The sequence below is a fragment of the Gastrolobium bilobum genome, unplaced genomic scaffold (genome assembly GCF_033153095.1).
Source record: "Gastrolobium bilobum isolate Gb01-03AN ecotype WA unplaced genomic scaffold, APGP_CSIRO_Gbil_v1 utg24468, whole genome shotgun sequence".
In the NCBI taxonomy this organism is placed as follows: domain Eukaryota; kingdom Viridiplantae; phylum Streptophyta; class Magnoliopsida; order Fabales; family Fabaceae; genus Gastrolobium; species Gastrolobium bilobum.
In genome coordinates this window covers 1-27,873 of record NW_026898146.1, presented here as the reverse complement: position 1 = coordinate 27,873, position 27,873 = coordinate 1, and the positions used below count along the sequence as shown (strand labels likewise).

The window sequence follows — 27,873 nt, the reverse complement described above, 5'->3', positions numbered from 1 at the left end:
AAGTCCTTGTTTAAATAATGTTTCAAAAACAGTTTTTGGTTTTCAGAATGAAAAATAAAACATCCCATTAGACAATGTTTATTTTGTAAAAAAAAAAAGTTTTAAAGAGTGTAACTACTTTTTGTTTTTAGAATTAAATTTTGAGAACATGTCTGAGTTATTTTTATTTTGTGTTTTGACTTTTAACCTTAAAAAAAACACATGTTTCTATAAGTATTATACAAAACAGTTTTAAGAACAAAAAAAATTAAAATACTATCAAACAGACCCTAAAGTTTTGTATAATTAATATGGGAACTTTTTAAAGATTATAAACTTATGTCATTTTAGGCAGACCTGCACTTGTGCCCGGGATAAAAAAAAGAGTAAAGTATTTTTCGAGTCCTCAATAAAAATTATGAGCCCAATTTAATTTTTTGAAGAAAAAAAATCACCTTGTGATCCTTCTGAATTTCAAAATAGATCTAGTTGGTCGAAATCGTGATCCCTTTGAAATTTAAAAAAGATCCACATTTGTCCCTCAAAAGGACTAACATGGGTCTATTTTGAATTTTAAAAGGATCACAAGTCGACATTTTTTCCTTGGAATTAAATTGTGCCCGTAATATTTGTTGAGTACCCAAATTTTCAAAAGGAACACTTATTTATATTCTCTTATTTTTAATATATTTAAAATTTTCTTTAAACATAATAATAATTCGGGGGCATTGCCCCGAACCCCCACTCCTAAATATGTAAACATAAATAAAATTTTTTTAGATCTGCCACTACTTATAATTATGTATTACGTGGAATATATAATTATAACATCGAAGTTTTTTTTTTCTCAAAAACTTATCGGGAAAAAAGAGAAGAAAAGCAACTTTCATATTTTATCTAGATACTCCCCATAATATATAGGTACATAGTTAGGGATGAAAAAGTATAAGTTATATACTTTGAAAATACACAGTAAACCCATCTAATATACTTTGCTTTTCACTAGCTACCGACAATGAAATTGCTGTTATATACAAATACAACTAAAAAAAATTAAATCCTTAAGTAAATTGATCTTAATTTGCTTTTTAATTACATGAATTAAAAAATATTAAAATAGTTAACGCCATTGACTTTTCATTTGTATTTTTTATACAGCTTTAAATAATTTAAGATATTAAACTGATTATCAATTAAGATAAATTCATAACAAAGTTAATTGATTAGACTTTATGGGTGGAAAAAATACAAACTATTTGAATACATAATTGATGCGCGTTTTGCATACATGATCGAATATTGTAATTTCAAAAAATCATTTGTATCTTTTCATCTTATAATATGATTATATAAAAAAAAATTCATGTTCCAAATCCAAGAACTATTGTGCCTTAATTCATACAATACACGGATTCATAGTTACATTAATTTTGTTCTAAAGCCTAAAGTTCGTGATAAATTAAAGAGAGAAATAAGAAGGGAAGAAGCCAAATGGCAAAGGAATAATATTTGAAATGATTAAAAAAAATAAAAATTGAATCAAAATTTATAATTTATGGTAACTGTTCATCTTATTTACCGATCATACACCTGAAAGCCAACGAAACATTTCGGTAATCTCCTCCCCAATTCGGTTACCTTCCATGTCATATTCTTCACCTACCGGAACGACGTCGTTTCGTCGACTACTCCCACCACTGAAGAACCTTCCAGAGCTTCTAAACGACGCCGTTCGCGACGATACAGAAGCTGAGAACCTATCCACGTACTCCTTCAGCCAACTTCTCACGCCGGCAACTTCGCCGGCGAGACCTGCTTCGTGAGATGCCGGAGAATCCGCCGGCAACCGAATATCCTTCTCATCGGATACACTTCTCCGGTGAGCGTGGCTGAACGGAACCTCCGATTCCTCTTCCACCAAATACTCGAACGATCCAATGGAAAACGACCTCGACCTCGACCTCGAGCCACCGCCAACGCCGATGCCGACGCCTCCGGCTGCGGCCACGGGCTCAGTTCCTCGTCGGCTCACGTTCCCTATCTCAAGCCGGAAACTATCGCTGCTTCCCGCGGCGGAGGATGATGATCGGAGAACCTTAGCGGTTTCCGATTCGGCGGCGACAATGGATGACCGGCAGAGAGGACATGAGAGGTTGGATCGGAGCCACGTGTCAATGCAATCGGCGTGAAAAGCATGGCAGCAGAGGGGCAATAGACGGAGGAGATCGTGGTGGTGGAACTTGGAGAGGCACACGGCGCAGTCAGCAGCGGCGGTGGAGGAGCGGCGGGTGACGGAGGAGAAAGTGAATATAGGGAGAGAGTCAATAACGGAAGAGGAAGAAGGAGGTATCTCCGGCGAGATACGGCGGCTCGAGGTGAAAATTGGCGTCGCCGATGAAGAGACTGCGGCGGCGGAGGTTGCCGACATATGGCGGAGGCAACGGCGGTTTAAGTGACGCAGAAGGAAGCAAAGTGCTAGGGATAAAATAACGGTAACGGCGAGGACCGTTACAATAATAAGAATGCTTGGACTCAGATTTTGTAACGGAGATGAACGGTGAACCGTTGGTGGTGTAATAGAACTAGAAACTGATGGAAAGGTGTCTGATCCAACCACGTTAAGTGAAAACGGTGGTGGAGGAGAAGCCATTGTTTATTGTTAGAGAATGAAAGAGAATAAGATACACACAGACAAAAAAGGTTGTGCATGAAAATGTTAAGTGTTTTGTGTGTGTTGTGTGTTTGTGTGTGTTTGTGAAGGAGGAGGGGGCACATGAAGGGCACGTGAGGGTGAGTGTGTGTGGTGAAGAGGGGTTAATGAATTGAATGTTGATGGAATGGTTATGGATGGAGTTGGGGAAATGTAATTTATTAGAATGAATGAAGAGAAGTAAATGCGCTCAGGTTTTTGGAGAAGAGGCACTGCTAACTTCTCTCTTTTCGGTGTTTACATAATGGTGCCACCTTCTTCTGCATTTTGTTGATTTGAGTATTAGTTAGTTAAAGGGAATATAATTTCGCTTACCAAAAATAAAAATATATAGTTTGTGATTATGCACTATATAATTTATCTGTGTAACATATAAAAAAACGAGTGAAATTCACTTATTTTTTTTCTCCCTCTTCAGCTTGATAGATCTCACTCACTTGCAACATGAGAAATTATATCCAAAAAAGAAAATGATCCGTTTACAAATTTTTTTTGTAAATTATACTATGTGTGTAATTAATTTGTAAAAATTTATAAACAAAAAATTTGTAAATATAACGTTCTCGCTCCAAAAATTATATATTGATTGGGTCCCCATTTCCTTCAACACATATTTCCTCTCTTTTTATTTACTTTCGGAATATGATCCGTTTACATTTTTTTTTTTTTGCAAATTACACTAAACGACCGGTCGTACTTAGTATAATTTGTAAGAGTTTGTAAACAAATTTTTTTTGTAAATATAACATGCCTCTTCATTTAATATATCTTTTTTTTGAATTTTTTGATTATAAAATATATGTCTTTATTGATTGGATCAAATTAAAATAAAAACATATGTTAAGAATTTAATTCACTTGAATGCTCTTTCGATATATTTTTCAATTAGGATCCTAATTTCTTTTCAGAGTGAGTTATCGAGTTATGTTCGTGGGGCAGAAAAAATAACCTAGATAAACCATCTTCAGAAGTAGAATCCCTATTCTTTTGACAACTCATTTGCTCTGGGGCTCATATTGTTACTTGAGTCAACCATCCAAATTCTCGTTTTGATATTTTTTGAAGTGAAATTCAATATAAATTATTGAAAAAGTTAAGCCAAACCATTTTCGAAATGAACTATACAATTAAAATAAAATCTCCCAAAAATGATTCAACACTTCTATAAACGAACATGCATTGATCGACGGATTGTTTGGCCAATTTAAGAGTTGTTGAAAAATTACTCTTTGCCTCATCTCCAACTCTAAATATTAGTTAATAGGGGCAGGTTATATTTATAAATTTTTTTGTTTACAAACTCTTACAAACTACACTATGTAGGACCGGTCTTACATTAATCACACAGTGTACAACCGGTCCTACATTAGTGTAATTGCAAAAAAAAATTGTAAACGGATCATGTCCCTAGTTAATACAGTGAACTAAAAAAAAGAAATTACTAGTGTTATCTCCAATTAATCATCTGAGTTTTACATCAAAGTCAAAGAGTGAGAGCGTGGCCCATTAATTACTATAATTGGCAACAAAGATATGAAATTTTACTCAATTTTGTTCAATATATCCAAAAAACAAACCCAATGGCTATATGGGGACAACATTTAGATTCAAAGGTAAAAAAGAAAACGAAAATAGCTTTTACGGGGGTACCCTTAATCAACAAGGGAGGAATTTCCTTTGAAGAATGAGAAGTCAAATATAGGATGGAGAAAAGTTCAAGTTAGCATCATCAATTGGAGTGGAATAACATCCAATCATTATATACCAGTTTTCCCATAACAGATAAGTACTAGAAAAAGAAAAAGAAAACATAACTTCTTAACTTGGTAGATGAAATATCCTTGTGCTTTGTACCCATATAATTTAATCTGATAATTACAAACTTAGTATTATATGATTAAACAGAATGATACAGGTGTCAGGAAACGTGCAACCCCAAGATACAAGGCATCAAATACATTCCATAATACTTGTATAATCCAACCATATTTTCTCATTATCTCTAGTTGTTCAATTTTTAATACGAGGATGCTTGTATTTTTATATTGCCTCTTACAATATACTATTCACGTTCTCTTGTGCTCTACATCATGAAAGCGTGCTTCATTCTTTCAGTACAATTATCAAATTGTTGTTTGCTTCCCCCACAATCTGGCATGCTCTATAAACTAATTAAGAGATTTTTTTTTCTTGTTCAAATTGTAATAATTAATTAGTAATTAACAAGGAGGAAAATAGTAATATGAACAGCCCAAAAAAAATTAAAGTTAAAAGAAAGTATGTTTTAGCATCACTAGCACTCTTCCACCAAAAGAATAAGAGGAAAATAAAGCAAAAGAAAAAAGAATCTCACGGAAGAAAATGAAAGCAATTACGGAGATCGAGTTGAAAATAATTTTTTTAATTTATGTTGCTTTATTTCAGGGAGTGAATATGAGAAAATAAATTAAATAATCAAACATAATAATAGAGAACTAAAGGATGCAAAAAAAAAACCTTACAAGCCTTCACTTGAGAGACTTTATTTTACTTTCCAACCCCCCCCCCCCCCCCCCCCCTCCTCCTTTTATCTATTTTGGCCTGAGCATAATATAGAAATCAGCTTTAAATTATTTACTAGAAAAAATAAATACACATATTTTTCTAAAATTAAAAAGTAATATAAGAGAGGAAAAGCAAAGGGAAAATATGTGAAAATGAGATCAGGAAAATGAACAAAAAAAAATATACTTTATAGGAAGAAGAAATATAAGAAAATTAAAGTAATTAAATCGAGAGTATATATGTTTATCAATTGGACGTTATTTATTGTTGTGCAAAGAAAATATATAAAAGATGAATGACATATTTCATTAGGTTATGTTGACACAACAACCTAGTCAACCCACTGGAAACCGATGCACAAAGCATATGGGTTAGGTTGGCTAATCTATTTACTCTGGGTTGATCCACCAAACCATGTATATGTATATATATTATACTCGATTAGAAGTTAGAACCCTATTTGATTATTGAATTACTTATAATTTTAATATATATCTATACATATATTAAAAGATAACGCTTCATACCTTTGATAAGCCTTATCCTAAGATTTTAAAACAATGTTGAGCTTTTCTCATCCTCAGTTCCGGGTTCCTCGTTGACCTGAATTTGAGTTTAATTTAAATATAAAGTTGTGTTAAAAAATTTAATAAAGAGAATATGTTGTTCTTATTGGCCTATCTAATTCCATCCGGAATAGTCAAGTAGTTGATGAAATTTAGAAATCTAAAAATAAACAAATAAATCTCAAAGTTCTCTTGTGAATGAATGTACATTGGAAATTAGTTTTAATTAAAATTTTATTTCATACATCTATTTTATTTATTTATTTTTGATAGAAATTTGAAGGGGATGAAAAATGTCAAATTTCAAAGTCAAGACATGCAACAAAGTCTTAATAAATGCTCATAGTAATACTTGCGGTTATAGGTAACCTTCCAATAAATGTCTAACAAACAGTAAGAATTATATAAACCATTCCCTTCGAATCCATATTGTTCAATTTTCCCCGGTGAACAAACGCAAATCGTAATTTATATTTATTTCAATTCATATTTTTAAAAAATATTTAAGTCCCTTATTAAATGATTTTCAAAAATATGAACTACGAATTGGGGTTTGTGACTTTGTGCAACTGGGAAAATTGAACAATATGATTCAGACGGCATGGTTTAATTCTTACCGTTAGACATTTATTGGAAGGTTATCAGTTAGTAAACATTTATTCAGGTTTGTTGCGTGTCTTGACTTTGAAATTAGACATTTTTTTGTTTGTTTTATAAATTCGCTTCAATTTTCTAACAAAATAAATGGATAATATTAGAGAAGTATAAAATATAGTCATAGAGTTAAGTGTTAACTATTACGTACATACAGAGATTCTTAAGTATCAAGGTATATAGCCAAGTTATATATACATCATAATATTATCGCGCGCGCGTACACATATATATATATATATATGGCTTATCGTTTCTCAAGTTGTTTGATATAATCTTATCTCCTGCTACTAAATTATAACCGTACAAAGAAAGATCAATGGTGATAAAGGAAGAGAGAGAAAAAGAGAATCATAATCATTCAAAGATAAATCAATTAAAATAAGGAAATAAATAAATAAAACGATAGTAGTTTGGGATAGCCAGAGATAAACTTATCTCAAGCTGCTTGAGAAATATTTTTCATATATATATATATATATATAAGAAAAATATTAAATAGTAAATTTTAGTAAAATGTCACTCAATCATCCTTTGTTAAAATATTATCACTCAATTAATACTTTTGCTTGTTTTATTTAGTTGTACATATTGATAAAGTAAAAAAAGAAAATTCTGTCATTTTATTTAAAATTTAATTAATTAATTTTAAAGGACAGATATTTTAAACCGAATAAAATATATAATGAAGCTAAATTGGGGATTGCATTAAATATAGACATTAATAAATTAAGATGCTTGATAAAAACTTAAAAACAAAAAGAAGTAAATTGACAATTACGTGAAAATAAGAAGAAAAGATCTCTCTAAAATAAATTTAAAGTTTAATATTTCTCATGCTATATGAAATAATTTTATTTCATATACACGTGTAAAAGTATAAGGAGTCATATGACGCCATGTGAGGAGAAGAGAGAAAAAAAATTATAAACCATACACTTTTATGTATATGCATAAAATAATTTTATTTCCTAAACAAATATTAAACCCATAAATTTATTTTCAAAATGATTAAATAATGATATATTTACATTTGACTATTTAGTGAGTTACCGCAAATTGTATTTTATAGCTTAAAGAAGAATTTTATTTTTTAATTATTAATTCCCAATTAAGGCTATAAATAATAATGTTATTGCATTCAAACGGGAAGATAAATAAATTAGATCGAGATAATTAAGTCAGGAAATCTTTTCGTATTACGTGATTAAAAGTAATTGTTTAAATCGATAGTTGAAATTACGAAGCTTAACAAAAAAAAAAAACTCTTAAAAAGATATTTGGCCTTAACAACGTTGATATTGAAATTGCGAAAATAATAATATATATTAAAAAAAATCCTTTTGATATTTTAAATTAATTGAAGGGACAATTTCTATGTCATGGACCTCATGCATGGTGCAACATAATGAATTAAAAGCACAACTGTGATTGTGGATTAATCAAGTATTCATCAACTTCATGAATTAGAGATGAATTTGTTTAATTCCTATGTCGCCTATTACAAGATGTTCTGAGATCTGACACAGTGATTGCTTCCTTCTTCTTGGAAATTGAATGAAAGGATTAAATGCACTGAAGTTTTGGGTGCGCTCTGTTTGTCCAATTTCTCTATTTGTTGTTTTTGCATCTTGGACGTAACTTCCATTTTATTACTATATTTGTTGCACAGTTTTTTTTATAAAAAAAATAGTAAAGATAGGTTGCCCTAATATTATAGAAGTTATCAACGTTATTTTTAGTTGGTGTTAGATACATATTGAGAACAGAACACACTCAGCACACATGGTTGAATCTACGGAATTTTTTGTGTTACTAATGTAAAACATGTATGTGTCTCATGTATAAAAGTAGTGTTATTTTTATGGGTTTTATTAATCTTCTTCCACATAAGATATTTATCTTATCTGGTAGAGAGAAAATGAGTGGGTCCCACCATTGTAAGAAAAAAGAAAAAGAAGAAAAAAGTAGGGTGTGAAAATCGAAGTGAGAGAAAATGAGATAAGTTACCTTATGTGAAAGGAGAGTAATATTTCCCTATTTTTATTTAGGGGAAAGCGTTTCTTATTTTTTTAGGAGAAAGCTAGCGTTTCTCGTTATATTATTTTGTGTTATTTTTAATAAAACTACGTCGATTTGATGTGTTTTTGCATTTTTTTCTTCCATTTGTTTTTCTTTCTAATTTTATAAAAAAGAAAAAATGTAAAAAAATACTAAAACACACATCAAAATAACGTAATTTCATTAAAAATAACACAAAGTTGTGTTATTTCAAATGACAAATACTTTTTCCTTTTATTTAATAAGAGAAGGGAAAAAAGAAAATATTGGTATGAGAGTTATTCTAAGTTATATTGATAACTATTGATACAAGCAATTATCATAAAATTAAAAGGCATTGAAAGCTTTTACTGTCTAACCATAAAAGTTATATCCCATTTCTATCACAAGAAGATACAAGAAAAAAAAAGGTTCAAGACTCTGACAAAGATTTTCACCGTTAAAGATTTTCCGTAATTATTGACAAAGGTTAGTGCATTTAACCCTAAATTATGTGAAAATCATGAATTTCTAAGATCCTATTTATGTTGTCTTCTTGAATGACAAACTCTAAGGTAGAAGGCACATTTTTAATTGCTTACATGTGGTATTAGAGCATGTGTTTGGAAATTTATGTTCTCCATATATAATTATGAATGAATCCTTGATTTTTGAAAAATTAAGATTTCTAAAATTTTATAATTTTCACTACACCAAAAGCAGGATTTAACGCCGGTTTTTTTGGATTTAGCGGCGGTTCAAACCGCCACTAAAAAATTCAGTGGCCAATTGAAAATCAACTCAGAAACGGGCGACGTTAAAAAGTTTAGCGTCAGTTTAAAGAAACCGCCGAAATAACCGACACGAGAAAACAAACGACGCAGAATATATACAAACCGCCATTAATTATTAGAAAAATTAATAATTTTTCTTTTTAGCGTCGGTTTGAAACCGCCGCTAAATAATTTAATTCATTTTTTTTAAAAATTTAATTTATATGATAATTTCAATGAATATAATTTTTTTTTGGTAAACAAAAATATTTCAAACAGCCACTGAATTGTAAAATTAATTTAAATTATATAATTTGACTCAAACTCTTGCAGTGATTTCATTGATCATAAATACATTTATTATTTATAATCAATATTTATAATCAAACCTGTTATTATAACATTAAAATATAAAAAATCTAGAAATAATTATAAAGATCAATTTAACAGTTATAACAATCGAGTGTAAACGTGGAGAAACACTTAAAAGAGAAGGAGATTGTCACTACCCTACAACAAAAAATGCATATCCACTCATGTGATAGGTATGCATCATTTTAAAGGCTTTTGACAAGGTGGAGGTCGAGGCTAAGGTTTTTAATCAGTAAGGAGGCCAAGCCATCAACTTGAATTACAAGAAAAAGGTGTGCACTTAAATCAAGTATTTTATTTCACCAAGTAATTTCTACCACACAAGATCTCACAAAATACTTGAACATGTGACCAGAAGGTCACAAAGGAGCAACTCATGATCCAATCTATTAAGTTTCAAAAATATTTCTAACAGGAGACCAGAAACTGAAAGAGGTACACCTAGCTGGAAATATTGAAAAACAATAATAAATAGAACTTAAGCCACTTTTGTTGTATGCCAGTTGCAAAAAGAAAATGACTAATTGAATCAGGGCCATTGAATAATGTGCGAACTACAATAATTTTCAATATCCCAGTTCTCCAATTTATACATACTGCATCAACAGCTACCTCAGCAGGTCCCCTGATAATAGTTAGAGAAGATTCAATGAGGCGATAGTATCCTTGTTCTGGAGCTATTAGATGAGGTTGATACCTATCAGCTTCTGTAATAAGTTTCCTTATATTTTCCATTGAAAGCTGCTTATCAAACTGCAACCTTTTTAAAGCAGCAGGGAGCTGATTGTCAAAGACATTATAAATTTTATCACCTCCAGACCGCCTACAGGAGATTGACAACTTTTTGTAGTTAGTTTGAGAAAATGAAGTAGGGATAAGGCGCTGAATTATTTAAAAAATAAAAATAAAGACACAAAAATAAAATATATATACTTTCCCCCAAAGGAAAATAGCCTTTTTTTTTATTCAGTATTGTTGACCATCGATCTTCAGGCTGGGTGTGCATTTGTGCAAGTAGGAATTTTACCAAAACCAATAAATATTGTTGAAGGAGAAGACAAAATGAAATACTTGTTAGAAGCTACAAATCATAATTGTAGTATCAATTAACATGCAGGACAGTTACGAGCCACAATATATTTATAAATTATAAATCCACACATAATTTTATCATCTATAAATGGGACAAACATGGCACTTGCTCAGAGTCAGTCCTTAAGCAGCATGACTATAATCACCAATTAAAGCTCATTCTTTCTTTATCCTGCTAGTCTATATTCAAACGATGCATGCTTCACTTATCCTCAAAACTCCATTTTTCACTGAGAAAAGAAGACGGAACTAGAAATTACCATACTAACCTGTCATAAAACGAATAACAAAGCACTCGTGACAAAATCTTCCCCACAGTTGTCTTCCTAGAGCCCATCATTCCTGCATGTCAAATTCAAAATATTTTCAATAATAGAGTAATAACACTTCCAATGTGTACCACGTAAGCACAAGTACTTCTACCAAGAAACTAACCAACAAGATGTATTGGTTGACTGGTGTGAAAATTGTTGGTAACATGATTTTTTAAAGAAGTTGTATTGGATGTGTTTAACGGTGTTGGCAATAATGGTGGGTGAGGGGAATGAAGTTTGGGATAGGATTGCTTGTAGGCTAATTTAGCTTCCTGTATTTTGGCTAAGGAAATGGCATTGGTAAGGTTTGTAGGTCGAAAGAAAGTAACTTCATGTCGAATAGTGGGTTTCAACCCAGAAAATGAAACAACTGAGTAAAAATGATTCAGATAAACCATTTACCTTGTTTGATAATGTCTCAAACTTTTCCTGATATTCAATGACAGATCCTTGTTGATTCAACTTTGCTAATTGCCCCTGGTAATCTTCCCATTCAGAAGGGCCAAATTGCACCTGAAGCGATTGGAGAAACAATGGCCAAGAAGTGATTGTAGTATTTTTCTTAAGCCACTGATACCATGTGAAGCCTTTCCTTCGAAATAAAACGGTGCAATACGCAAACGTTGTGTCTCGTTCATATCATAGAAATCGAAGAATTGATCCACTTTGAAAATCCAGTCATGTGCATCGGTGGAACCATCAAATCGAGGAACCTTGAGTCGAAGATTACGAGTAGCCTGGTTCTCATGTACATTAACATGCTTGTACTGTGCGTCAGTTGTGGACGATGAAGAACTCCTGTCCTGATAATTGTTGAAGATAACATCCAATTTGCAAGTGAGTTCATGAAATTTGTGATTCATCTGTTCCTTTAATGTGTCGATTTTCGTCTGAGTATGATCCAAGCGATCATCCATGGAACGTGCGCATGTCTCTGGAGGCATGATTCAGATGAAAGCACCAATTGATAGGATTTGGGTTCCTATCCTAGAAGAACACTGAGGAAGAAAGAGAACTAAGAAGAAATAAGGAGATGAGAAGAAGAAAATTATGTATTATTCATCAAAAGTGCCTTCGAATTACAATTCCAATTCTTTTATATTCAGGGATTCGTTCCCTTACTTTTTTACATCATGGTTGGTATTTGTGAACCAACACTAACTAACTCTAACTAATTCTAACTAACTATCATTTGGTACCTGAGTGGTATTTTCCTAATTCTTTTTGGTCTTTCAACCTCTGTATTCTCTCCTTGATAGGTTGTTTCTACAACCTCTTGGTCTCTCTCCTTATCACTATGTTTGGTTAATCGTAAAATAGTAATGAAAATCTGAACCGAAATAAGAAAATTACCCATTATTTTGAATATTGAATCTCTTGTCAGTCATCAAACGTCCATTTTATTAGGGCATTTTTATCTCAATATTGTTATGTGTTTCCCAGTCGGTGGAAAAAAATAATATCATAGGTGGGATGATATTATTTTTTGGGAATGTGTAGTTAAAAATAAAATTATGAGAAAAAAATATCCTGGGATTATTTTCACTTTTACTTATATTAAACATGGGGGGATTTTTCACCCCACTTTCCCAACATTTCAACCAAAAAACATCTACCAAACACCCCCTTAGTGAAGAAAAATTGAGCATTATTATTATGCTAAGCAATGAATTGGATCATGATTTACCTTAACAGCTTGAAACGTAGCACAGAATGAGTTTTATTGTGTATGAGAATGAAAGCTGGTCGCATTAAGTTAGCTTTTTCACAAACTAATATGGCCAAGAATGTAATGAGATTTATGGGAAAAGACTCCCAAATTACTAATGATCTCTTAATGGGACACTTATGAGTATGTTGACCACCATGAAATTTGTTGAGTCTTGTACCACGTATAAAAATGTTAATAAAATGGGTTAAGACACAATACCAAGGCTAAAGTCTTTGGGAATGAATGGAAATTTCCTCTATGCTTATTGATAAGGAAACTAGATTTGAGAACTAGTAAAATGATGTGTCAAGAAGCTAAAAAGAAAGTTAGCAAGGAACATGAGAAGAAGGGAATGAGACATTCACAATTGAAAATGAAATTTTTGTTGGAAAGTTGAATACTTCCCAAAGGATTGTCCAAGATGAAAAGCTTATTCCAAAAGGAAAAGTAAGCTTAGTGCTTTAGAGTTGTAAAGCATGAATTAGATATAATTATCCACAAGAAATGAAATTGGATGCAAGAATAGTGGAAAAGTTATTTTATTGATTATTTTTAAAAGTTGAATGGGTACTATGTATGGTGAAGTCAGTAGGAGTGAACCACCACGTAAACTGGTGGAGAACCGATAATTAGGAGTACAAGTTTCTTTTTAACTTGTTGCTTTATTAAAGTTGTTGTTTCTCATGTTGAATTGGTTAATAACTATGAAGAACAACAAAAAAATGATCCCACAATTCACAATGATTCTTTAAGAATCATTACGGTATTGGTAGATCATCATGATGTCGAGTTACACTAAAAAAAAGTGAAAGTTGCTTTCCCAAATGAGGATTTAACGGAATATGTTTGTATGGGGTTCATAGAAAAATGTAAAGAATAAATGGTGTATAAAATTGAATGGTCAATATACAAAATTAAAAGGCATAAATGTTAATGGTAATGTTAATGATATTTTAAGTTTAATTGTGTTGTTGTTCCCTCTGAATTTAAAGAAAAATGCTATTATTTAAAGGTCACGGGGAGTAAGCTTACAGTTTTATTTCTGTATATGACTGATATTTTGCTCGCAACTTATTATAACACCTCACATTTTTAAGTTTAAATATTAATATGTTAAATGAGAATTAAAGGGAAGGATTAACGAAAATCCTGAAGAGAAGGTCGAAATACGTAAAACGGTAAATTGACAAATTGTTGTTAACCTTGTTACCAATTAATTTGACTTAGTATAAACTAAAGTATGTAGAGGAAATATAAACTGAATGGTATATTTTTAGTCTCCCAAGTAGGTGATTCATTACTTTGTCCTTAGTGAGATAACAAATCAACAAATGGTGTATGTTGGTACCCAAGTAGGTGATGAATCCCACGCTAGTCTTTGATTGCATTAGTTAATAAGTGAAGTAATAAACAAGTGAAGCAAGTGCTTGGCGGTGGAGATCAAGTGGCAATCGGTGGAACAAAAGCAAATAAAAGAAGTGAGGTGCTTGTCATACTTATGTGAGATTTACATTGGCTTTCCTTCCTTAGAAAGTAAGTGAATTAAAATCAATAAAAAAAGGAAGTCCTTGTCTTGTGTAACAAATTCGGCAACTTGTGAAGTCAAGGAAAAAATTAAACAAAAAGAATTCTGATTGCCTTACACCAACAAGTCCTTGTCATGCTTAATCCTTGTCATGCTTAAACACACAACTGCCTATAGCTTTCCTTCTTTCTTTTGATACGGATAAGGAGAATTGTGATTGTTTAAGAAATCCTAGTCGGTTGCATTGTCTTAGCAAACGATGGAATTAATAACCAAAGGGGCAGCCTTGTGTTAAGCGTGGAACACCAAGAAAGAATAAAAAACAAGAAGAAGGAAATGAGACCCTTAGGGTGAAACATCAAGCCGGCAATTCAAGCATGAGGTGGAGTCAAGGTAGGAACAAAATTCTGAATTCTTAGTCATCCAAGTCAATTCTCCCTTGTCCCCAATACAATCAAGTCGGTTTCCTTCCCATTCAAAACACATGACCGCCCTAGCTTCCTCTTTCCCTTCCTTTCATACGGCCTAGAGAAATTCAAATTGTTTTAAGACATCAAGTCGATTCTCACTTGGTTCAAAGCATCAAGCAGCTCAATTCTTTAAGGCAATACAAAAAGGGAACTAAGAGACAAGCCGTGTGATTCTAGTCGGTTGGCTTTTTTTTTGTTTGATATCAAGCAGCTCAATTCTTTCCTTCCAAACCGTAACAACCAAGGGAGCTAAGAGGAGCTTGTGAGTATTTTCTTGTCCCTAAAATGCTTAGTTTCTTTGAGAAAAAGAATCTTTGTTTTCTTGTGGTCATAACCTTGTATTTTCTTCTTCTTGATAAGTGGTAAAAGATGAGTTTCAATCATATATCCTACGCATAAGAGGGGCTGATTTTGGATGGAGTTTCATTTAATCATGTTATGGCTTAATGGTTGATGAATCCCTTGGATTGAAGTGCAAAAACATGGTTATATTTGAAAGAAAATCATAGACTTTGAACTAGGCCAATTCGGCCAAGAGGAGAAAATTGTGTAAACAGTATGTTAATAAAATTCTAGGTGGAAGTGGATGTTGGTTTCTATAAGTTAAGATGATGTTTTGACGTTTTTCGTATTCTGACAGAATTGCCGTGTATTGACGATTTGTACATGGTTGTTGTAGGTTGCCATACGTTGATTTGAACCCCGAACTGTGAACTCGGTGGATTGCCCTTGGTCCTGAATTAAGTGGGATTGAGGTGAGTAATTGTAACCATGCTTGTAGAATTAGTAGCTTGCATGTGTTCATATGAACAGTAATTAATTGAGAATATCCTCTGTGTAGGCATTTCTGTTTTATAACGAGAAATATATTACGTTGGTGCTACGTGGAGAGGATTATTCAGGTAACCTCTTGGTACTGAGGCTTGTTTCCCTTGTGTGTTCCACTATGTCGTTGAGGGTGATGGTAGGAAAATGTATATGAGTAATGTAGAATAACATGATCATGCATTTAATATGTATACTGGTACATAGGTACCGAGTCTCTGTACAGCAGACAGTTTTGCCTTCGGGTGTTTTGGACTTCCACTGGATAAGTCTCCGAGAGGGAGGTCCAGTTGACCTAGGGTCGTGGTGTGTGATCCGGATAGGAGCACACTAGGAAGTCTCAGGTGTATGCGGATGGGAGGGATACCTTGGTTGATGTTCTAAAAACACGCCTTGGATGAGACCCATAGGCTTATATGTCGAGGACGTTGCGTGGTGTTGGTAGCTACCACTCCAGCTTCGTCGTATTTTGTATCCTATATCCCTGTTTTCTCTAAATCCCTTGTTGTATCCTGTTTTAAGAAGTTATTTTATATTATTTATATGCATCGAAGTGAGCCATTGGGCGGAGTATTCTCCAGAACCTCTGGGTTACTGAGATATATTCGTATATCTCACCCCGTCTTGGGAACTTTATTTCAGGAGGTAGCAGTGGTGCAGGAGCAGCGGGCAAGAAGCCCGCAGGATGATTAGCTGGAGTTTTTGCAGTATTTTGCATTTTGGTGGCCACTGGGCCTAGGCTAGACTTAGGGCATGAACATTCCATATGTATGTAGGATGAGATTCATTGTTATATTTGTTCATGTCATTTTGCCTAAGTCTAGTACATATATCATTTTGAGGTTTTTACATTATGTTGTATTTGAAGACTTTAAGTTGTAAAGTGTAATATGCATGTGGAGACTGTAAACTATACTTGAATACTGATGTAATATGTAAGCATGTAATATGATGGAAGGGCAATAGGCCTATTTTAGGAATAAGATTATGTGCATGTTTAGAAGATGCATGCAATTGGACTTTGATGATTGAAACGTATTAAGTATTAATCAAGGAAGAAATGTGATATGTATTATATATGTAAAATAAATTGTGATGGGTTGTAAGTGCCCCAAGGCATTGTTGGTTCTTATGTGTCCCACCCACTGATTATTAGGTACCATTTGAGGTCATAGATCACTTGTATAAATTTGGGAAACGTTGGAAAAACAAAGGAAACTCTGGCGAAATTTCTAGGAATTGACAGTTTTTAGGTGAACTTTGTGAGATCATATCTCCCTCCATAGAGGTCTGATAGGGACGTGCCATACACCATTTTAAATATTGAGATGCCCCCCACATTGTGTTAAAATATGAGAATTTCCTGGGTTGCACGCAAACCTGTGGAAGCCTGTGAACTCGGACTGTCCAGAACGCACCTGTGCAGGGGCTGTTTCTGGCAGTTTTTGAGAATTTTGTTCCTGCTTCGTTTCTTAGTCAAATTAAGTGTATGATATATCAAATTGAATCTTGAGGTGTCTATTTTATGGTATAAAAATTTGAGAGCATTTGAGTGAGTGGTTTCTTTGCAGTAATTCGTTTAGTGAGGGATGTTTGAAGTTGTTTTAGGGTTGGCTGGCAGCTTTGCTCGTCCAACTTCAAACGGAGATATCCGGAGAAAACGAGATCGAAATGACTCGTGTGATGGCTCATTGGAAAGGTATTTAAGTAAGAAAAAATATAACTAAATTTGAAGGTCTGGTTTTGTGCGGTGTGTCCGCAGAAAATTAATGACTGAACCATGTTCGGATAAGTAGAGAACGTAAAATTGAGAAATTAGCTAAGTGGGTTTATGGGAACCCCCTAGTGACTGATTGTAAGTTGAATAAGTTAGAAAAGTAATTAAAATAAGTCTTCCGCAAAGAGTTTACTGTTACGGTCACAGCTTTTATTTATTACGCTTTTTTACGATTTTAACTACTCGCGTAATAAACGGAAAAAGTTTACTCGCATTTTTGTAAAATGAATTATTGTGATTGTAACTGCGCTTAATATCATAATTAATGTTAACAATATCGGTGTACAACGGGCTGTTACACTTATGGTCTTGGTCTTTTATGTGAGACTAAGAAATTTCTCTCTAGTAATTATGAACTAAAAGATTCGGTTGAGGCAACTTATGTGATTAGAGTAGTAATATTCTATGATGGATTATGTGAATGTTAGGCTTGTCTCGAAAAATATATGTAAATGAAGTTTTATAGAGATTTAGAATGGAATGAAAGTAGAAAGAATAAATTCCTTTTGCATTTATTGTTGAGAGTTTAATGTATGCTCATACTTGTATCGAACCATGTGTTATCTTTGCACTTGAAAGGTACTAGAGTTATTCTACTTTAAGGAAGTTGCAAAGAAAGTTTTGAGTTATTTGTAAGCAATTAAAGATAACATGCTTATTTTAAGGGTCTGATGAAATAATCAGACATTCAGATTCAAATTTATTGGTTGTGTAGATACAAGAAATTCTTTTTGGTTATTTATATCTTGTAGCTGAAAAAGCTATTGTATGGAAATGTGTACAGCAGTGAATAATTACTGCATCCACTATGAAAGTTGAATTTATGGCATGCCTTGAGGCCATGATTCAGACGAAATTGCTATGGAATATTATTTCAGGACTTGGATTAGTCGACATCATTGCCAAGTCACTAGAAACTGGATGTGATGATTCCCTAGCAAACTTCTTTTCTAAAAACGACAAGCATTCAAAGGGTGATATGCATATGGCATTGAAACATAGAGTGTTTATCAAGCATGTTAGCATCAATCTTATGATAGTTGATCCCTTGACGAAGGGATTATCGCCCAAGATGTTTACTAGTCATTTCTATAATATGTGCATTATGTTAGCTAATGAATGTTGATCATTATTGTAATTGTTGACATTGACACTCTGAATTCAATAATGTATGAGTTTGTGAAAGACACCTTGTTTTTCAATTTTTTTGATTGCATGCATGCATAAATGATTATTTTGAAAAATAGGATTTTCCCTAATGAAGACATTATAGTATTGTTGTGGGACAAAATGTTTACTTCCATTAAAGTATCATGATAGAAAGAAGAACTAATATAGTGGTACATGGAAGGAAATATGCAGATTTGATAGCATAGAACTACTATGACTCATTGGTTTTTATTTCTGATCGTGACATATGATAAGGCCAATGTATAGAACCTTTAGCTTTATGTCAGTGCATTATGTTGTTGTAGGACATGAGCCAATTGGGAGAATGTAAAATGTGTATGTGTGTCTCATGTATAAAAGTAGTGTTATTTTGATTTAATGAGAAAAAGGCAAAAATGTAATATTGGTATATGAGTTATTGGAAGTTATAAAATAGATAACTGTTGATAGATGCATTTATCAGAAAGTTAAAAGGCATTGAAAGCCTTCATTATCTGACCATGAAAGTTGTATCTCATTCCTATCACAAGAAGATACAAGAAAAGAAAGGTTCAAGACTCTGAGAAAGATTACCACTATTAAAGATCTTCCCCATTATGGACAAATGTTAGTGCATTTGACCCTAAATTATGTGAAAGTAATGAATTTCTAAGATCTTGTTTATGTGGTCCTCTAGAACGACAAAACCTAAGGTAGAAGACACATCTTTAAATGCTTACAACTAATGGTTTGACTATGAAAATATATATATATATATATATATATATATATATAAAGAAAAAAAGAAAGAAAAATTTAGGGTGAGTAGGAATTATCAGAGTTCCATCATAGAAGTGATGAGAGAGAAGATAGAGAGAGGTGAAAGGTAGAGAGAGATCAGAGAAGTGAACATTTGTAATTAATATTGAGAAATGAATGATTGATTGATTTGTACAATACGCTCAGCTCTATATATATAGGGCTAAGACTAATACATTGATGACTCAGCAAGTCTAACAAATTATATAACAAACTAACAAACTTATAGAGAAATAATCTGGTGTGACATTTACAGTATACCCTACTACAACTAATCGGTATCACTAATATTCCTCCTCAAGCTTAGCAGGATTGACGAGGCAGAGCTGAGTTCAAGACTCTGAGCTTGATCCTGAAGTCACAGAAGGACATCAAAGGCAATGGCTTGGTGAAAGAATCAGCTATCTGATTAGTAGCAGGGATGTGATGAACTAGTATGTCTTTGGCCACAACCTTTTCACGAAGAAAGTGTAGATCAAGTTCTAGATGCTTTGTTTTCGTATGCAATATGGGATTTAGGGGTGTCAATATAGGTTTTGACACGCGGTTCGACCCGTGACACGACACAAAAATTCGTGTTCGAAGTGACCCGCAAAAAATTTGTGTCGTGTTCGTGTTGAGAAAAATGACACGTAGAAAATTCGTGTCGTGTTCGTGTTGATGTATTCGTGTTCGTGTCGACTCGTATTTTTTAAAATTATTTTTTTTATTTTTTTATTTTTTTTAATATTGATCCATTTTTTAAAAAAAAAATTGTCAATTACCATTTGACCCCTATTTTTCGTGTTATTCGTGTCGTGTCGTGTCAACCCGCAAAAAATTCGTGTCGTGTCAGTGTTGAATATTTTGACACGAATAAAAATTCGTGTCGTGTTAGTGTTGATGTATTCGTATCGTGTCGAATTCGTGTCGTGTCGACCCGTTTTGACACCCTTAATAGGATTATGTGCTATAGCAACAACACTCAAATTATCATAGAGAACCTGTGGGACAGAAAGAGGCAAATGCAGCTCATGAAAAAGTGACTTAATCCAAAAAATTTCTGCATAAACAAGGGACATGCTTCTGTACTCTGCTTCTGCAGATGATCTGGCTAAAATGGATTGCTTCTTTGACCACCATGAAATCAGATTGGGTCCAAGGAAGATGTAAGCTCCTGAAGTGGATCTCCTATCATCAGGATCACCACCCCAATCAGCATCACAAAATGTAGTAAGTCCAAAAGAACCAGAGGCTGACCTGACTGTTTGAAAATGAAGGCCATGATTGAGAATTCCCTGTAGATATCTCAAGATACGTTTAACAATTTTCCAATGCTCCAAACACGGTTGGCTCATAAATTGGCAGACTTTATTAACAGCAAAGGATATTTCTGGCCTGGTTATTGTAGCATACTGCAAGGCACCTACAACAGATCTGTATAGGTGAGGGTCTTCAAAGAGATTGCTGCCAATTTTGGATAATTTGCAGCTAGAAGGCATGAGAGTTGAGATGGGCTTTGCATCGCACATATTAACTCGAGAGAGTAGATCCCTTATATATTTAGACTGATTGAGAGAAAGAGATCCAGAAGAATGCCTCTTGACTTCAATGCCAAGGAAGTAGTCTAATTCTCCTAGATCCTTTAAAGCAAATGTGGAATTAAGCTGAGAGATAAGATGTTGAATGAAGGCAGAATTGTTCCCTATGATAATTATATCATCCACATAGACAAGCATGTATATTCTCATTGTACCTGTCTTGTAAATGAATAATGATGGATCATACTTACTTGCATGAAATCCAAGGGATATAACAGAGCCTTTGAGTTTGTCAAACCAAGCTCTAGGGGCTTGTTTAAGGCTATACAAAGACTTGTGAAGTCTACAAACTAGTGACTTGTCTTCGGATTCAAAACCAGGAGGCTGAACCATATACACTTCTTCTTCAAGATATCCATTGAGAAAAGCATTGTTAACATCTAATTGTCTTAGAGGCCAACCATATGTGAGAGCAATAGAAAGGATAGCTCTAAGAGTAACAGGTTTGATAACAGGAAAGAAGGTCTAATTCTAATCAAATTCTGGTCTTTGATGGAACCGCTTTGCCACTAGTCTTGCCTTGTACTTGTTCACACTGCCATCAGGATTTTCTTTAACCTTGAAAACCCATTTACATCCAATAGTCTTCCTACATGAGGTAAAGGGACAAGAGACTAAGTGTTATATTATGTTGTAAGGCAGAATATTCCAATTTCATTGCTTGGTGCCAGCATGAACTAGCTAGGGCCTGTTTAACAGATGTAGGTTCAAAATAGGTAAGCAAAACAATATTCTTGGCCATAGTTTTTGATCTAGTGTTGATAGAATAATCAGGGGAGGATGAGCTCAGTGAACCAGAAGGTACATACTTCGAGTGTGATGATTCTGGACTAGAGAGAGTTGGAGTTATTTGAAAAAGAGATACTAGGAGTAGGAGAGGTACTGGACTCAGTGTGGTGTGATTGATTCTGAGTGAAAGATGCTGGGCTGACAGGTATTGAAAATTCAGTGTGGGGTGACTCATGTGTAGACAAAGTATGTGAAGTGAAAGGACTTGAAGTTGGTGTACTGGACTGACACTATTGTGGACAGATTCTGAACTGACAGAAGTTGATGTACTAGTGTGAGGAGGATAGGTGTTGGTTGTTGTTGGATGAATAGGCTGATGGAGGATATTTAATGGAATAGAATTAGAAGTAGGTGGTTGTGGACTAAGAGGAGGTTGGTTAGTGTTTTGCTATTCTTTATAGGGAAAACGAAACTCATGAAACAATACATCTTTGGATATAAAATTTTTGTCTTCGGGACTTAGACAGATATACCCCTTATGATTTGGTGAATAACCAAGAAAAATGCACTCTTTTGATCGAAACTCCAACTTGTGTTTGTTGTATGGTCTGAGGAAAGGGAAACATGCACACCCAAAAATCTTAAGGAACTTGTAATCAAGTTGCTGGTTGAGTAATCTAGTGTATGAGATATCAAAATTAATAGCATAGGAAGGGAGTTTGTTTATGAGATAACTGGCAGTTGTAAAGGCATAGTCCCAATATTTCATTGGAAGAGAGGAGTGAGCTAGAAGAGCTAATCCGGTTTCCAAAATATGTCGATGTTTTCTCTCAACTACACCATTTTGGTGATAGGTATGAGGGCAAGTAACTCTATGGGCTATTCCACTCATTTGAAGGTACTGAGTAAAGGCTCTAAACTCACCACCCCAATCAATTTGTAAAGCTTTTAAAGGTAGCTGGAATTGGTTAGTTATCACAGCATGGAACTGTTTGAAGATTGTTATTGCATCTGATTTTTACTTTAATAGATAGAGCCACGTATATCTGGTATAAGCATCTACAAATGAGACGTAATAGCTATTACCAAGTGTTGATTTTAGACGTGAGGGTCCCCATAGGTCACTATAGACAAGGGTAAATGGGTCCTTATATTCAGTATTGGAAGGTGTGGAATGCAATCTATGAGCCTTGGCACAACAACAAGGGGCACAAAATTCTGCCATTTTATTATTGAAATGTATATTACAAGACTTAAGTACACTCTTAAGAGAATCTAAGTGTGGATGCCTAATAAACCCTTAGTTCATCAGGTTTTTAAGCATGAATTAGTATTAATTTGTGTGAGTAAATGGATGGAAAAGAGGTTAATGTCCTGGAAAATCCTCAATACAAGTTCTGAAAGTTTTGTTGAAAATTTACATTGTTCTTGTAGGGAAATGAATCTCAAAGAAGCAAATGAGAGAAGGAAGAAGATTCTGAAGAATGGGAGAATTCTAAGTGTTGAGCGCTAAAATGTCCATAGCGAACGTTTTAGCGCGCTGCTGCAAAATGAAGCCAAAAATTGCTGGTGCCGAGCGCTAAAACGTCCAATGCAAAGGTTTTAGCGCTCTAATGCGCGAAAAGGTTCTGGTCTTGAACGCTAAAACGTCTAAATCGAATGTTTTAGCGCTGAAGACAGTTAAAAGCAGTTGGGCATCCGTCAAAGTTGAATGCTAAAACGTCCAACAAGGAACGTATTAGCGTCCAAGTCAATTTTTGGTTGTTATTCAGTTGTAATTTGAAAACTATAAAAGGCAAGGGGCCTTCATATTTGAAAAAAATGCTATCATAGAGATCCTCTGATCTGACTTTTCCTTTTCTTTGAACTTCCAAATTCCTTAGGACTTAGTATTGTATTAGTTAGTATACTTTATGTAATTATGATTAAAGATTGAAGATTCAACATCATGACAATGGATTTTGATCTTTTTGCTTCTCTTGTTATTTCTTTTATTATGTCTGAGTAGAGTCCTTTGTAGTCTGATTTCAATGGAACTCAAGGATGAATTTATGTATGGTTAAATTTATATTATGATTGTCTTTTATGTGATGATATGAAATTATCTTTATCAATTCTTTCTATCAAAGGAGTAGTGTAGAACATGAATGTTTACATTATTTCTACAACTGGTAATTTCATCATCAGTGTTCTATTATTCAAGGGATTGAGACTAGGACTTTGATGCGATCTTTAAAATCTTAGTGTTTAATGTATGTATTAAGAAGATAATCACCATGGGATTGGGGTTCTTGATTAATGTATCAACCAAGGTAGTAAGGGATTACATCTTGGTGATACGAAAAAGGTTGATTGACATCACATGGGAGATAATTCATAATAGGATTGATTCTTACATAAGTTCATGTTTGGGGGAAATTGATTTCTGACTACTTGTTTTAAAATTGTAATTCACATTTTAGTTGTTTTGTCAAGTTCTAATACAACTCAAATTTCTGGTGACAATTATCAATGCAATTAATGAATTTTTGTTTGATTCAACTTAAGTATAAATGGTTAGTTGGTGTTTGAACACAAATCTTCGTGGGAACGATCTTTATTCATCATTTTATTACTTGTACGACTAGTACACTTGCTAAAGTTGCAACAAGTTTTTGGCGCCGTTGTCGGGGATTTGTTCTTCAACATTGACAGACACCATTAATATTTGAGATTGAATCTTTTATTTTTAGCGATTTATATTTATGTGTGAAGTTTTGTCAATTCCAATTCTAGTGTATGCGAGGTACTATTAATCCAAACTCTTTGTTGTTTGATCCAGAATTAGAAAAGACAATTAGGAAGAACAGGAAGACAGCAAGACAAAGGAAGCTACAAGAAAGGGGTGAATCTAGTGTGACAATTCAGGAAGAGGTCATGGAAGAAAATCACAGACCACCACCACATAGGACATTGGGAGATTACATGACTCCCACTGTCATTCCACCGATTGGGAGTGTAGTTCGACCTACTGTGGAGCCCGACAACTTTGAGTTGAAACCTGCATTAGTACAATTGGTGCAGAAGGAACAATTTGCTGGCACCAGTGCAGAAGATCTATATCTGCACATTGAGAACTTCTTACTTTTGAGTACGGTGAAGATCAATGGTGTGACTAGAGATGCCATCTTGTTAAGATTGTTCACACATTCACTGAAGGATGATGCAAGAAGATGGTTACAATCACTACCTCAAGGAAGTATCACAACTTGGGATGATCTGCAGACTAAGTTCTTATCCCGGTTCTTTTCAGCATCAAAGAGGCCGAAATTGAAGAATAAGATTACAGGGTTTAAGAGAAAAGAATCAGAGTCTATCTATGAATCCCGGGAGAGATTCAAGACACTTTTGAGGAAATGTCCACAACATGGAATCGAAGTATGGAATCAAGCAGCAATATTTCTCCAAGGGTTGACAACAAACACTAGGACATTGGTAAATGCCATGGCTGGTGGTTCATTGACAACCAAGACGCCTCAGGAAGCCCTTGACATATTTGAATCTCTAGCATCTCAAGAGTTCGATAATGCTCCGGTGAATGACAGAGGAACAAGAATTATAAAACTTGATGGTTATGATGCTTTGTTAGCCAAGAATGATCAGATGATGCAAGTGCAAAAACAACAACAACAACAGTTGGATACTCTCACTAAGCAGCTATCTTCTCAAAAGGTTGCTTCTGTAGACACTAATCCTGTGTGTGCAATTTGTGGGAAAAGCCATGTTACAGACGATTGTGATTATGGGGGATCTGTTGAACAAGCAGAAGTGAATGGGGGATGGTATGATCAGAGGAACCATAACAACCAGGGGCAAAATGTATATGTTCCACCATGGGAGAATAGGAATCAACACCCAGGGTTCAGTTATAGTTCTAATCACCAGTTGAATCCTCCACTGCATCCTCCTCCACATTCTTCACAACAAGGTGATACCTCTGCATGGGAGAAAGCTTTTGCCCAGTTATCAAAGACTACTCAAGATTATATTAAGGGGTCAAATTCTTTCAGAGAAGAAACTTATGCATTCATGCAAGAGACAAAAATAGCATTCAGGAACCAGGAAGCATCCATCCGGAATTTGGAGACCCAAATTGGTCAGTTGTCTAGACAGATATCTAAGAGACCACAGTGAAAGTTCCCTGGTGATACAATGGTGAATCCAAAGGAGCATTGCAAGTCCATAATTACAAGAAGTGGGCTTGTGCTTCAACCGGTTAAGAAGAAAGTGGAAGAAAAGAAAGATGAGGAAGAAGTTGTTGTTGAAGATGTTGTAGTTGAAAATGATGAAAAAGAAAAAGTTGAGAAAGATAGGAAAGAAGATGAGGTAGTTGTGGAAAATAATTCTTCACCCCAGAAGTTGATGAAGTGGGAGAAGAAGAAAATGACTGACAAGCAGGACCAGCCAGTTAATCTATCTCCATATGCCAAAGTTCCTTATCCTCAGAGGTTGAAGCAAGAAATTCAGAAACAACATTATGCAAGATATCTGGGTATTTTCAAGAAATTACAGATCAACATTCCATTTGCTGAAGCTTTGGAGAACATGCCCCACTATGCAAAATTTATGAAGGATCTTTTGTCTAAGAAGAGGAAGTTGAAAGATGGTGAGACTGTGGCGTTAACGGAGGAATGTAGCGCCCTGATTCAGAAGAAGCTTCCTCCAAAGTTAAAAGACCCAGGAAGTTTCAGCATTCTTATCGCTATTGGAGATGTGGAAGTAGGAAAAGCACTTTGTGACTTGGGGGCAAGTATAAATTTGATGCCATTGTCTGTCTGCAGAGCGTTGGAGATTAACAAGTTGAAAGACACTAATATTATTCTGCATCTAGCCGATAGATCAATTAAGAAACCAGAAGGGGTGGTAGAAGATGTTCTGGTCAAGGTGGATAAATTCATCTTCCCTGTGGATTTTGTTATACTTGATATGGAAGAGAAGGATACTGAAAGTCCTCTATTCCTAGGGAGACCATTCTTAGGCACTGCAAGATCCCTGATTGATGTTGAACAAGGGAAGATGATGTTAAGGGTGAATGAATAAACAGTTACCATAGATGTGTTTGAAGCCATTAAACATCCTGTTGATGTGGAAGATTGTTTCAGAATTGATATCATACAGGAGGTTGTGGAAGAAGTGATAGGAGAAGAAGACTTTTCACTTGAGAAAGACAAATTCAAGGAAGAGACAAGTGTGGAATATTATCAGGAAGAACCAAAAATAGAAGAGCTGGAAAAGAAGGTAGATGACATTCCTAAGGGAGAACCCAAGGTGGAGCTTAAAGAACTACCTTCAAATCTCAAGTATGTGTTTCTTGGAGATGATCAAACATACCCAGCCATTATCAATGCATTGTTGTCTGAAGGGGAGGAAGTAAAGTTGATTGAGGTGCTAAAAAAGAACAAGACAACCATGGGCTGGTAATTTTCAGACCTCAAGGGTATCAACCCTTCCTTCTGTACTCATAAGATATTGATGGAAGAGGAGGTTAAACCAGTGAGGCAACCACAGAGAAGACTCAATCCTACTATGAAAGAGGTAGTGAAGAAGGAAGTGGTGAAGCTGCTTGATGCTGGAATGATCTATCCTATTTCAGATAGTGCTTGGGTGAGTCCAGTTCAGACGGTGCCTAAGAAAGGAGGAATGACTGTTGTGAGGAATGAGAATAATGAATTAATTCCTACAAGAACAGTCACTGGCTGGAGAATGTGCATTGATTACCGGAGACTCAACAAAGCAACCCGGAAGACCATTTTCCTATTCCATTTCTAGATCAAATGCTGGAGAGATTGGCAGGACATGTTTTCTATTGTTTTCTAGATGGATACTCCGGCTACAATAAGATAGTTGTGGCTCCAGAAGATCAGGAGAAAACTGCATTCACTTGTCCATATGGAATCTTTGCATACCGGAGGATGCCTTTCGGTTTATGTAATGCACCAGCAACTTTTCAAAGGTGCATGCTTTCCATATTCTCTGATATGGTAGAAAAATGCATTGAAATTTTTATGGATGATTTTTCTGTATTTGGTCCTACTTTTGATGCTTGTCTAGAAAATTTGGATAGTGTTTTAAAAAGATGCCAAGATTGTAATCTTGTGTTGAATTGGGAGAAGTGTCACTTCATGGTGACAGAGGGTATTGTTTTAGGACACAAGGTGTCCAAAAGAGGAATTGAAGTGGATAAAGCCAAAATCTCTGTTATTGA

General features: G+C 34.4%; 2 protein-coding genes across 2 annotated transcripts; one reads left to right on the top strand and one right to left on the bottom strand.

The window, feature by feature from the left end:
- Positions 1-1,561: 1,561 nt before the first annotated feature.
- On the bottom strand, positions 1,562-2,725 carry LOC133313217 (E3 ubiquitin-protein ligase ATL4). The gene has a single exon (XM_061514553.1). The coding sequence runs from the start codon at positions 2,627-2,629 to the stop codon at positions 1,562-1,564; it is 1,068 nt and encodes a 355-aa protein (XP_061370537.1). The 5' UTR covers positions 2,630-2,725.
- Positions 2,726-24,407: 21,682 nt separating this feature from the next.
- On the top strand, positions 24,408-27,272 carry LOC133313218 (uncharacterized; the record flags this gene model as incomplete). Its single annotated transcript, XM_061514554.1, has 4 exons — positions 24,408-25,764; positions 25,963-26,696; positions 26,787-27,053; positions 27,135-27,272. Coding segments are annotated over exons 1-4 (2,496 nt in total), but the record flags the coding sequence as incomplete, so codon positions are not given.
- Between the last annotated feature and the right edge of the window lie 601 nt (positions 27,273-27,873).

Coding starts and splice junctions, on each gene's coding strand:
- LOC133313217 (XM_061514553.1), bottom strand. CDS start 2,629: ATGGCTTCTCCTCCACCACCGTTTTCACTTAACGTGGTTGGATCAGAC.